The sequence below is a fragment of the Rhinoderma darwinii genome (genome assembly GCF_050947455.1).
Source record: "Rhinoderma darwinii isolate aRhiDar2 chromosome 12 unlocalized genomic scaffold, aRhiDar2.hap1 SUPER_12_unloc_11, whole genome shotgun sequence".
NCBI classification, from domain to species: domain Eukaryota; kingdom Metazoa; phylum Chordata; class Amphibia; order Anura; family Rhinodermatidae; genus Rhinoderma; species Rhinoderma darwinii.
This window is the reverse complement of record NW_027461864.1, coordinates 149,148-163,073: the sequence shown is the minus strand read 5'-3', so window position 1 is coordinate 163,073 and position 13,926 is coordinate 149,148. Positions and strand designations below refer to the sequence as shown.

The 13,926-nt window shown below is 46.1% G+C and overlaps 1 protein-coding gene across 2 annotated transcripts in view; it reads left to right on the top strand.

The window, feature by feature from the left end:
- LOC142698109 (protein kinase C delta type-like) overlaps positions 1–12,690 on the top strand; it is a 153,905-nt gene extending 141,215 nt beyond the window's left edge. The window contains exons 1-3 of one of the 2 annotated variants that reach the window (XR_012865687.1): positions 8,667–9,192; positions 10,358–10,887; positions 11,055–12,690. Coding sequence is in view for 1 of the 2 variants with exons in the window: in XM_075847793.1 (XP_075703908.1) it covers positions 10,790–10,887; positions 11,055–11,613 (657 nt within the window). In the remaining variant the exon portion in view is untranslated. Of the gene's footprint in view, positions 1–8,666; positions 9,193–10,357; positions 10,888–11,054 lie in introns of those variants that run through there. The other variant, XM_075847793.1, reaches the window with a different exon arrangement.
- Positions 12,691–13,926: the final 1,236 nt, after the last annotated feature.

Sequence of the window (13,926 nt, the reverse complement as noted above, 5' to 3'; positions counted from 1 at the left end):
TTTGACGGCCCGCATGCTACCCAGGGCCGCCATCAGGGGGGGTATTAGGGGTACTGATGTGAGAGGCCCGGCCAAACCTAATTGAAAGGGGGGCCCGCAGCTCATGACATTCTTTTGGTGAAAAAAACGGGCCCCATTGCAGGGGCCAGGTTTTTTTCTACCAAAGGCAAGTCGCGGCAGTTTGCCGGGCCCCCCTTTCAATTAGGTTTGGCCGGGCCTCTCACATCAGTACCCATAATACCCCCCCTGATGGCGACCCTGGGTACCATGATATAGTACTGGACGGAGTACCGTTAACAGGCGGTGCCACGGTAGGGGGGCCCAGAAAATGTAGCTGTAGGGGGCCCTGAAATTCCTGATGGCGGCCCTGCGCGGCGCAATCTTAAGTCGGCTTACTTGCATGCCGAGATCGTGTCGGAAAAACTGTTAAAAGAAGTTTCGTTGGGGCGCATGGCGGGGCCGTTTGTTGATCCGCCAATAAATGATTTAGTGGTGTCCCCATTGGGTATTGTGCCAAAGCGGGAGCCCCAAAAATTTCGTTTAATTCAGCATTTATCCTTTCCCAAGGGTTCGTCGGTGAATGATGGGATTGATCATGAGTTGTTCTCTGTAGTGTACACATCATTTGACAAGGCGGTGGGGCTAGTTCGCGCAGCGGGGCCCGGCGCGTTGTTAGCAAAAACCGACATTGAGGCGGCTTTCCGGTTGTTGCCGGTTCATCCAGAGAGCCAACGGCTGTTGGGTTGTTTTTGGAATGGGGCTTTTTATGTGGATAGGTATCTTCCTATGGGGTGTTCCCTTTCTTGCGCATATTTCGAGGCATTTAGTAGCTTCGTGGAATGGGTGACGAAGGGCGTAGCCGGGGTTGACTCTTTGATACATTACCTGGATGATTTTTTGTGCGTCGGCCCGGGGGGTTCGCCTATTTGCGGTAATTTGCTGCATTCATTGCAGAAGGTTGCGAAGGATTTTGGGATTCCCTTGGCGCCGGAAAAGACTGAGGGCCCGGTCTCTACCATTTGTTTTTTGGGAATTGAAATTGATTCGGTGGCAATGGAGTGTCGACTTCCTGTGGATAAATTAAGGTCATTGAGTCAGGAGGTACGGCGGGCTTGTAGGTTGAAGAAGATGACGTTGCGCGATCTCCAGTCTCTGCTGGGGAAGTTGAATTTCGCTTGCCGGATTATGCCGATGGGGAGAGTTTTTAGTAGACGTTTGGCGGCAGCAACGGCGGGGGTTCGGGCGCCACATCATTTTGTGCGGCTCAGGGAGGAGCATCGGGCTGATCTTCAGTTTTGGGATGATTTTCTTGGTCAGTATAATGGTTGCTCTCTATGGATGGCTCCAGCGCAGGATACGAGTGATTTCAATTTTTTTACGGATGCGGCTGGGGCAGGTGGTTTTGGTGCGTACGGGGGTGGTCCTTGGTGTGCAGGTAACTGGCCGGCTAGCTGGGTGTCCAGCGGACACACGCGGAATCTGGCCCTGCTCGAGCTGTTCCCTATCGTGGTTGCGGCAACCATTTGGGGGGACAAAGGCTCAGGGACAAGAAGGTCAGTTTTTACTGCGACAACATGGAGGTGGTGCTGGCCATTAATAACATCACCGCATCCTCTCCTTCAGTAGTTCAATTGTTGCGACATTTAGTTTTGGTGTGCTTGTCGTTGAACGCGTGGGTGGTCGCGGTGCATGTGCCGGGGGTACGGAATTGTATCGCTGATGCTCTTTCTCGCTCGCAGTGGGATCGATTTCGTCAATTGGCACCGGGAGCGGAGCACCTCGGTTTGGCTTGTCCGGAACATCTCTGGGATCTGGTTTCGGTCCCGTAGAACGATTGGTTGAAAGGTCATTGGCACGTACGACATGGAGTGCTTATTCTGCTTGTTGGAAGCAGTGGGAGGAGTGGGTAAGAGAGTTGGGTAACGTCAGCCCGGATCAAGACAGGTTGGTGGCACTTTTGTATTGGTTGGGGGACGCTTGGGAGGCGGGGTTTTCCCTGGCTAAGGTCAATCGTTTCGTTTCTGCACTGGCTTTTGGTTTTAAGTTGCAGGGTTTTCGGGATGTGTCTAAGGAATTTTTAGTAGGACAAGCTTTAAAGGGTCTGCGTCGAGGTAGGGTCGAAGCAGATCGTAGACAGCCCGTGTCTTTTGCTCTCCTCGGTTCTTTGGGCATATCGCTAGTGTCTGTCTGTCGTTCTTCGTCCGAGGTTGAGTTATTTCAGTTAGCATTTTCCTTAGCGTTTTTTGGCGCACTTCGAATTGGCAAGCTGGTTTCACCTAGTACCAAGCGGGCAGGGGGGTTGAGACTGGAGGAGGTGGGTCTATATGGGGATAGACTCGAGTTGTGGTTGCGGCGGTCAAAAACTGATCAAACGGGCAGAGGAAAGCGCATAGCTTTGTTTGCCCTCCCGGGATCGGCGATGTGTCCGGTCGCCTGTATGCATGCTTTTAAACCACAGGTGGGGTCGCCCGTGTTGCCGTTGCTACGTCACGAGAATGGGTCATTTTTGTCCAGATATCAATTTGGCGCAGTATTTAAGAAATGCTTGGTGGCGGTCGGAGTCGCTGCAGGCCCTTACTGATCTCACTCCTTTAGGATTGGCGCAGCAACCGAAGCGGGGCGCTGGGGGTTGGACGACGAGGGGGTGCGGCACATTGGCCGTTGGGAGTCCAACAGGTTTAGGTCCTACGTGCGCCCTCATTTGTTATGAGTCATGTTGTTATTTGTTGTTAAAAGTGTGTGTGCTGTATTTTTTCGTTTCAGATCAGCTCCCGTGCCTTGTGTGGTTGTTAGGACACTTTTACATGCATTGAGGGGCCTTGAGGGCGGACGTCCGCCCTGACGGCCGTCAGCTGCGCATTCCGCAGCAGGACGCGGTTTTGCATTGGCTGGGATTTAGAGGTATGTTGTGGAGACGGGTTTTAGCAGAGTTTCAGACATACTCTCGGCTGGATAAGGTTCCGGAAGTCCTGGTATTGCACGTGGGGGGAAATGATTTGGGGGTTCGCCCTTTTCGGGAGTTGGTGTGGGATATCAAACATGATATGTTGTGTTTGTGGGCATCTTATCCCGGCCTAGTGATAGTTTGGTCGGACATAGTTCCAAGGAAGCATTGGCGGCTGGCTAGGTCGGTGGATTAATAAGGCTCGCATAAAAGTGAATCGGGCAGTGTCCCGTTTTGTGGCCAAGAATGGGGGCATTTGTGTGCGGCACAGGGATTTGGAGTCAGGAGTAGGTAATTACTGGAGGAGTGATGGGGTGCATCTGACCAAGGTTGGGATTGATTTGTGGAGCCTGGCACTAGCAGAAGGAATTGAAAGGGCGTTGGTGGTGTGGCGGAACTCACAGGCTTAAGGTGGTCAAGGCCTGTTTCGCTGTGGCGGGGGGAGTCCTTGAGGTTGATCAGTACGAAATGGTGGGGGGGTCGCATTGGGGGTATGCGTCCCCCAAAAAAGGTACATGGTTTGAAGACTTCATAGGGTATTATCCCTTTCAAGTGGTCTTCTGGTGGTTGGAGCCATCTGCAGAGGTGAGCGGTGCCTCCGAGCTGGTTTACGGCTGGAGGTAAATTGTTGGTGGTGGTTGCAGATGGCTAACTCGAGGTAAAACATTTCTAAAAATGGCTTCAAGGACTTCCCCTGCTCGGATTAATGTTAATGTTAATTGTTATTTATGATACTGACCCATGTTGGGTCATGTGAATTATAGGAGGAATTCTCTGGTTGGATTCCTAATTAGTTATCCGAATTCTGTGGCCATTTCACATTCAACCTCGGTTGTCACGTGTCTTTTCTTAGAGGTAGGGGTGATAAAAGAAAGGATAAGTAGAAGGTTCAATAACACACGACTCTACTTAGGCAAGTCATGCGTCTCACAAATGTTCTTCTGTGTGATCCAAACACCTCAAACTTCGATTCGTCTGTCCATAACACTTTTTTCCAATCTTCCTCTGTCCAATGTCTGTGTGCTTTTGCCCATATTAATCTTTTCCTTTTATTAGCCAGTCTCAGATAAGGCTTTTTCTTTGCCACTCTGCCCTGAAGGCCAGCATCCCGGAGTCACCTCTTCACTGTAGACGTTGACACTGGCGTTTTGCGGGTACTATTTAATGAAGCTGCCAGTTGAGGGCCCGTGAGGCGTCTATTTCTCAAACTAGAGACTCTAATGTACTTGTCTTGTTGCTCAGTTGTGCAGCGGGGCCTCCCACTTCTCTTTCTACTCTGGTTAGAGCCTGTTTGTGCTGTCCTCTGAAGGGAGTAGTACACACCGTTGTAGGAAATCTGCAGTTTCTTGGCAATTTCTCGCATGGAATAGCCTTCATTTCTAAGAACAAGAATAGACTGTCGAGTTTCACATGAAAGCTCTATTTTTCTAGCCATTTTGAGAGTTTAATCGAACCCACAAATGTGATGCTCCAGATTCTCAACTAGCTCAAAGGAAGGTCAGTTTTATGGCTCCTCTAAACAGCAAAACTGTTTACAGCGGTGCTAACATAATTGCACAAGGGTTTTCAAGTGTTTTCTAATCATCCATTAGCCTTCTAACACAGTTAGCAAACACAATGTACCATTAGAACACTGGAGTGATGGTTGCTGGAAATGGGCCTCTATACACCTATGTAGATATTGCATTAAAAACCAGATGTTTGCAGCTAGAATAGTCATTTACCACATTAACAATGTATAGAGTGTATTTCTGATTAATTTAATGTTATCTTCATTGAAAAAAACTGTGCTTTTCTTTCAAAAATAAGGAAATTTCTAAGTGACCCTAAACTTTTGAACGGTAGTGTATATGGTCTGCAGAATGCCTGTGTAGGACTGATATCTGTCACTATATGGTGGGAATATTGGTCTTTGTTTTACTACACACGTTTTTAGTACACAATTAAGAGTGTTCACATTATTTCTATATAGTGGAAGTGTAGACCCCCAAGAATTATTTCCTTTGGTAGGTCCAAGGTACCTCAGTCAGACACTGAGTGTACACATCCTTGCATTAAAATATTGTATTACTGTCTGTAGCCTTAGAGGAGAATTTATTAACCTTGCTAAGCCGCTTATCTGGGATAGAAAAGTCCCAAAAGTCGCAATTTGCGGGAACGTTTTTGGTCAGTTTACGCTGCCTTTGGCACTTTTTTGAAAAGTGTGTGGTGCTTTGCTTTTGTATGCTCTGGGACGCCTCTAGTTTCTTCTGAACCTGGGCCCAGACTGTGGACAGTTCCCGATGAACGAGATCTACCTCGGGATTGTTGGAACCACCAGGTGAAACAGAGGAGAACCGTGGATTAAACCCAAAATTACAGAAAAATGGGGAGACCTCTGATGAGTGACTGACCCGGTTATTAAGGGAAAATTTGGCGAGGGAAATGAAGGAGACCCAATCATATTGACAGTCAGAGATAAAACACCTTAAATATTGTTCTAGAGACTGATTAGTCCTCCAGAACGGACCCCTAAATAAATATAGACCCAAGACTAGACCCCTAAATAAATACAGACCCCAGACCAGTTCCCTAAATAAATACAGACCACAGACCAGACCCCTAAATAAATACAGATCCAAGACTAGACCCCTAAATAAATACAGACCCAAGACTAGACCCCTAAATAAATACAGACCCAGACCAGACCCCTAAATAAATGCAGACCCCAGACCAGACCCCTAAATAAATACAGACCCCAGACCAGACCCCTAAATAATTACAGACCCCAGACCAGACCCCTAAATAAATACAGACCCCAGACCAGACTCCTAAATAAATACAGACGCTAGACCGGACCCCTAAATAAATACAGACCCCAGACCAGACCTCTAAATAAATACAGACCCCAGACCAGACCCCTAAATAAATACAGACCCCAGACCAGACCACTAAATAAATGCAGACCCCAGACCAGACCCCTAAATAAATACAGACCCCAGACCAGACTCCTAAATAAATACAGATGCTAGACCGGACCCCTAAATAAATACAGACCCCAGACCAGACCTCTAAATAAATACAGACCCCAGACCAGACCCCTAAATAAATACAGACCCCAGACCAGACCCCTAAATACATACAGACCCCAGACCAGACCACTAAATAAATACAGGCCCCAGACCGGACCCCTAAATAATTACAGACCCCTAAAACAATCCGATAGAATACCAACAGACAGAATTCAATAAAAAATAGTGCTCAAAGAGGTAATAGGTAATAAACTGTAAAGCATCGTTGCTGACTATATTACATGCACTATATTGAATCCTGAGTGAAAACCAAGATATACTTGGTGCATCGATCAACAATTTACATGAGATTAAACCAAGAAAATATGATCGACTTCAGCACACGATATTTGAAAAAATATACAAATTTTTATTCAATTACATACATGAGACAATTAAAAAGTAGAACAGGGGATGAGTCACACAACAAAAGACGTCAAAATCAGTGAAAAACCGGGTAAGAGTATAATGTCACTGTGTACATGTTACGTTATAACAGCAGAAGTGAAACATGCATATGATAAGATCGAGAAGTGATATTCAATTGAAATCAGGGCTGATTAGGGCCAAGTATGTCCAAAGATGACAAAAATATAGTCGTAATAAAATATAGTACTGGTAATGGAAGCGATATCTATGTAAGAGCAAAAAGTAAGTAAGAATCGCAGATGTACAGCAGTACCATATCTCAGATAGATTGAAGTCAGTGGATGATCAAGAATAATAAGCAATCAGGGCCGATTGGGGCCAAGTATGTCCAAAGACGACAAGAAATATAGTCGTAAGAAAATATAGTACTGGTAACCCTAAAACAATGCAGACCACAGACCAGACCACTAAATAATTACAGACCCCAGACCAGACCCCTAAATGAATTCAGACTACAGACCGGACCCCTAATAAAATACAGACCCCAGAGTGGACCCCTAAATAAATACAGACCCCGAGCTAGACCCCTAAATAAATGCAGACCCCAGACTGGACCCCTAAATAAATACAGACCCCAGACCAGACCCCTAAATGAATTCAGACTACAGACCGGACCCCTAATAAAATACAGACCCCAGAGTGGACCCCTAAATAAATACAGACCCCGAGCTAGACCCCTAAATAAATGCAGACCCCAGACTGGACCCCTAAATAAATACAGACCCCAGACCAGACCCTTAAATCAATGCAGACCACAGACCAGACCCCTAAATAATTACAGACCCCTAAAACAATGCAGACCACAGACCAGACCACTAAATAATTACAGACCCCAGAAGAGACCCCTAAATGAATTCAGACTACAGACCGGACCCTTAAATCACACAGACCTCAGACTGGACCCCTAAAAAAATACAGACCACAGACTGGACCCCTAAATAAATACAGACCCCAGACTAGACCCCTAAAAGAATACAGACCCCAGACTAGACCCCTAAAAGAATACAGACCCCAGACTAGACCCCTAAAAGAATACAGACCCCAGACCAGACCCCTAAATAAATACAGACCCCAGACCAGACACCTAAATAGATTCAGACCCCAGACCGGACCGCTAAATAAATACAAACCCCAGACTAGACCCCTAAATGAATACAGACTCCAAACCAGACCCCTAAATAAATAGACCCCAGAGCAGAGCACTAAATCAATGGAGACCACAGACCAGACCCCTAAATAATTACAGACCCCAGACCCGACCCCTAAATATTTACAAACCCCAGACCAGACACCTAAATAAATTCAGACCCCAGACCGGACCCCTAAATAAATACACACCCCAGACTGGACCCCTAAATAAATACAGACCCCAGACTAGACCCCTAAATGAATACAGACTCCAAACCAGACCCCTAAATAAATAGACCCCAGAGCAGAGCACTAAATCAATGGAGACCACAGACCAGACCCCTAAATAATTACAGACCCCAGACCCGACCCCTAAATATTTACAAACCCCAGACCAGACACCTAAATAAATTCAGACCCCAGACCGGACCCCTAAATAAATACACACCCCAGACTGGACTCCTAAATAAATACAGACCCCAGACTAGACCCCTAAATGAATACAGACTCCAAACCAGACCCCTAAATAAATAGACCCCAGAGCAGAGCACTAAATCAATGGAGACCACAGACCAGACCCCTAAATAATTACAGACCCCAGACCCGACCCCTAAATATTTACAAACCCCAGACCAGACACCTAAATAAATTCAGACCCCAGACCGGACCCCTAAATAAATACACACCCCAGACTGGACCCCTAAATAAATACAGACCCCAGACTAGACCCCTAAATGAATACAGACTCCAAACCAGACCCCTAAATAAATACAGACCCCAGACCAGACCCCTAAATAAATACAGACCCCAGACTAGACCCCTAAATAAATGCAGACCCCAGAGCAGACCCCTAAATAAATACAGACCCCAGACCAGACCCCTAAATCAATGAAGACCACAGACCAGTCCCCTAAATAAATACAGACCCCAGACTAGACCCCTAAATAAATACAGACCCCATACGGAACCCCTAAATAAATACAGACTCCAAACCAGACCCCTAAATAAATACAGACCCCAGACCGGACCCCTAAATAAATACAGACCCCTAAATATAAACCCAGATTCTATATTGTGGATGAAAAGGGTTTTGCCAATAACCTGAGCAAATAACCGTTGTTTATCTCTACTGTAGGAGTGGCATGTATTGCTACTGTGTTCTGCAGACCCCTGACCAGGCCATAAGAAACCCTGGTTGGGAAACACAGCTCTGGACACTAGACTGGCACTCATGATGCCCACATCAGACATGGCAGAGCAGGTTACTGCCAGGCAGGTGCCACCTGAGGATTCCATGACCTCTGACATCACGTGACCTGCACACGACCAACTGCCGTTTACTTTCAACTGTCGACGGCAGCGATCGGACTGAAGTCTACAGGTAGGAAGATATTGGTGAAAATGGCGTCCAATGGACATGGAGAAGACGGCGAGAAGAGAGAAGAGGAGAAGAGGAAGAGGGAGGAGGACAGCGTCACCGGATTCAAGAAGAAGAGGAGAGGAGCCAAGGACAGAGGATTGGAGGATGAGGAGCCAAGACCTGGGAGCAGCCAAGACCCTGGAACATCCAGCCCCTATGCCAGGCTTACCATCAGCCGCTTCACCATCCACCAGGTCCTGGGTAGGGGCAGCTTTGGCAAAGTGAGTATAATATCGAAATATTTCATTTTATAGGGTGGTAAACCTAAAGTTGACCTTTTATCTCCATCAATTGTTCTCTGTTGTCACCATGTTATGCTGGATGGATGATGGGTGTAGTGTTCTCCTATGGGATGCCTAATAGGACATCCAGAAGTATTCCTGCCCCCATAACCACTACTTTAGTTTTTCATTTTAGTATTTTTCTGTCGACATATGAGAGATTTTGATTTTTGGGGGCACGAGTTGTCGTTTTTAATGGCTCCATTCAATGTTCCATATCATTTACTGGGAACATTGTAAAAGGCTGTTTTTTTTTAGGTGAAATAGCAAAAAAAAAAAAAACAGCAATTCCTCCATTGGTTTAATAATTTGGCTTTTATGGTGTTAACTAAGTGGTAAAAATGACACGTTACCTTTATTCTGCGGGTCAGTACAATAACGGGGATACCAAAATTATATTGGTTTATTTTTTATACTTTTTATCCAATAAAAACAATTTGTAAAAACATTAATTTGTTGTGTCTCCATATTCTGAAACCCCGAATTTTTTTTATTTTTCTGTTGATGGGGCGGTGTGAGGACTTGTTTTTTGTGGGGCGAGCTGTACTGTTTATTGGTGCTATTTCGGGTTACATAAAACTTTTAATCACTTTTTAACTTTTTATTCCATTTTTCGAGGAGCTAAACAAAACGAAATAGAAAAAAGTTTATTTCTTTATTTTGACTGCAATATTTATGTATCGCTTGAATTGTTCTTTTAGCCTCCCCCTATTAAGCTTAGTAGGAGGACCAAGTTGGCAGACCTTGGGGTCTTCATTAGGCCCCCTGGCTGCCATGACAACTATCTACACACTGTGATCGCGTTGCGGGTAGGGGTTATGGGGTGACAGCGGGAGCTTACCTCTATTTAACTGTTTAGATGCCACGGTCGCTATTATAGCGTATGATCCTGCTCCTTACTACCCCCACCAACTAAGATAATTATGTCAAATGTGGGTTAGGCGTGAAGACCTCTCCATACAGGGCCCAACAGCAGACACTGCATTATGCTGGGAGCTCAGCTTTGTTCTGCTGTAGAGTCCTGGGCACTACTCGACTGACCCACCTCTCTGTCCACCTCTGTTCCTTCTTCTTCTCATGAGGAATCTCCATTTGTTTTCCTCAGGTGGTCCTGGCATCAGTCCCCGGCCGAAACACCTACATGGCCGTAAAAATGATCACCAAACGGGACAATACGGACGAAATTATGAGAGAGCGGCGGATACTCCTAGCGGCCAGACACTGCCCGTTCCTATGCCACCTCTATGCCGCACATCAATCTGAGGAGCGGGCATTTTTTATCACGGAGTATCTGTCCGGTGGCAGCCTGGAGGCTTTGATCAGGATGTGCGGCTGCTTGAACATCGGCAACGTAAGGCGAGTAAATAATCAGGAGACTGAGGGGGGTGGAAAGAAGAAAAGGTGAGGGGGGAGGTCAGATGAAGGATAATACAGAGAATGCAGAATACAGGCTGCCATAATCAGCGCCTCCTCTCTGCTAGAGACCGCACACACTCCATCATAACATGATATTAGGGAATTGATAGAGGAAGATTTCATGACATTGAGACTCCACTCTGTTCTCCCCATCAGATTCTACACAGCAGAGATGATATGTGGCCTCCAGTTCCTCCATGGACACAACATCGTCCACCGGTAAGCAGAACTTCCCCCTTCTTTCATTCTCCTTTACATGCTGGAAACAGTGCACCCAGCTTTCCTACACTCCTGAATGGCTATTCTGCTTGGTGGTGCAATGACCCATCCCCCGTCTCCTGGATCACTGGGCGGATTTGTCATTCTCTCGTCTTATTTCTTTGCAGAGATCTAAAGCCGGAGAATATAATGTTGGATGCAGATGGCCACGTCCGTATCATCGACCTGGGATTGGCCCAAGATGGCGTCACCGCCTCCAATAAGATCCGTGGAGTGTCGGGAACGTTGCATTACATGGCCCCCGAGGTGCTTCTTAGAAAAAAATACGGCTCCGCAGTTGACTGGTGGAGCCTGGGGATTGTGGTGTCCAGGATGGCAGCAGGACGCTCCCCATTTTACAACGGCCCCGTCAGGCAAATGGCTATCAAAGCCATCACCACCGCGAAGCCTAAATTTCCAACTTGGCTTAATCCTGACGTGAAACATCTGACCAAGAGACTGGTCCGTAAAAATTCTAAGAGGCGCCTCGGTGTGTGCGGGAACATCAGAGAGCATCCATTCTTCTCCACCATCGGCTGGGAGGAACTGCAGGAGAGGAGGGCACAGCCACCATTTACACCATTTGTGCCCGTTCTGGAGAACCAACATCTGAAGTGGCCAGAGAATAACAAAGCCCTTCACCCCTTGGCCGGGTTCAGCTTCATGTCACCAAGCTGGACCCGATAAGATCTCAGGACAAGGGCCCAGAACTTCATGCCTCCTGACCCGCGCCTCAAGTCTCTGCTGCTGTATGTCACCTCGGCTGCCCAGACCATCATCTCTCTCCTTACCATCTTCATGCCACACCTCTGCCATCTTGCTGCTGCACCAGAGCCTTGACTTGCCATCCTCCAATCCCAGGCAGGCATCTGACATCACTCCAGCCTGAAGATCCTCTACACCCCCCAGGAGCGGCCTGTGCTTAGTTTCCATCTGGGGAGATCAGGAATAATAGCCGCATGTTGTAGTCCTGGGGCCGGAGCGGCCATTATACCTGATCTCACCTCAGCACAGGCCAGGTAAGTAATGCACCCACATCACCCACATCACTCACATCACCCACATCACCCCACTATATAATAAGTATAGACACCACACTACATGATAAGTATAGACACCCGCATATAGACACATAGTACATTTAGATTAGACTTTAGCCTTTGATCCTGGGATTATTCTGATCGCCATATTTGGGGTCAGGAAGGAATTTTCCCCCCTTAATATGAGGACAATTGGCTCATTCCTCAAAGGGGGTTTTCGCCTTCCTCTGGATCAACACGGCCTTAAATAGGTTTAGGATGATAGAGTAATAAGTAGTAACACACATAAGTAACATAATATAAATATAGAAAATAATTAAAAATAAATCTTAATTTAATACAATTTATAGTTTACACATAAATAAATACAGCAGTTCATTAAAAATAATAATAAATAAATGAATAATTTTCCCCTAGTCTTTCCCCATATTACACATGTTACACTTCAGCCTTTGATCCTGGGATTATTCTGATCGCCATATTTGGGGTCAGGAAGGAATTTTCCCCCCTAATATGAGGACAATTGGCTCATTCCTCACAGGGGGTTTTCGCCTTCCTCTGGATCACCACGGCCTTTAGATAGGTTTAGTATAATAGATAAATAGATGACACATACATATACACAGTATATAATAATAGTAGTCTTAATACTTCTAGAATAATCTCCTAATAATAAAATATAACCTTCCCTTATCTGTAAATAAAACTTTCCTTTTACCCCCTACATCTTTGTGCTTGTCTTTATTCCCATTGGACTTCTGTGTAGTAAATGTTGTGCGAGCTCTGAGACCCCCACCAATCACTAGAACGAAGCAGCTGAAGGTCTCGTGTGAGCGCTCAGCCGCTTCCTGTCTGTTCGGCTTTTTCCGGAAAAATGTATCGGCTCATAGACTTTCTATTGAGTCCGTTCACCGATACATTTATTTCTGGAAAAAGCCGAACAAACACGAAGCGACTGAGCGCTCACACGGGGGCTTCAGCTGCTTCATTCTAGTGATTGGTGGGGGTCTCAGTGCTCGGACCCCCACCAATCCAATCTTCTGACGTGTCACTATGTCACTATGACATGTCAGAAGTTTGTCAAACGTTTAGCTACACTTTAAAGGTATATGTCAGATTTAAAGCCCAAATGTGGTGTGAACAGAGCCTTACAGGGGTTGTCCGGTTTTTACAATACCGTTTTGCTAGAGGGGTCCAGTAATCTGTGGGGGAACTTGCTGCAAGAGTTTAATTTCCCTACAGCATCTCTAAAGGGGAAGTAAAGTATTACACAGTTCTATAATCACCGGGCTGGGCATGTAATACATGGATGTGATGGTCCTCCTGAGCAGGAGATGATGTTTGTTGCCCCTCTCCATTCTGGATAATTAATCAGGGTCCTGAACGGGGGAACCCACACTATTACCCCAAAATTCCCTAATAGGGCATTTGAAAATGGGTTTTCCAAACCAGAAAACAGCTTTAATGGTTATATAATGATAAGTGAGAGTTTGTTACAATGTATCAGTGCAGGAGAGAGCTGAAGTACAGGCTATTTAGATTGTGGAGGATTATCTAAACGGGATACACTGAATGGGGCACAGTGGGGGATGGAGGATCGGCTACAATGCTGCCCCCTACAGTCAGGGCCCTCACCTCATGGATGCTCCTGTTACCAGATCCTTCACACCAGAGATCAACATTCATGAAGAAGAAAAATCCCCTGCAGAGACGTCCACACCGAGAGATCCAATAGGACTGGTCTATACAAGGAGTCGTCATATCCGGGGGCATATTTACAGCCATGCCCCCGTATAATAAATACTTTATTCCTGTATACATGAGAAGTTCTACAACTTTATAATATCATTTATGTTTCAATTACTCACCATTTTCAAGATCTGTTTGCTGTCAGTGAATGAGGACACTCTTGCTTACATTCAGATGCAGTGAACCTGTACATCGCTAGTCCTGCTCTCAG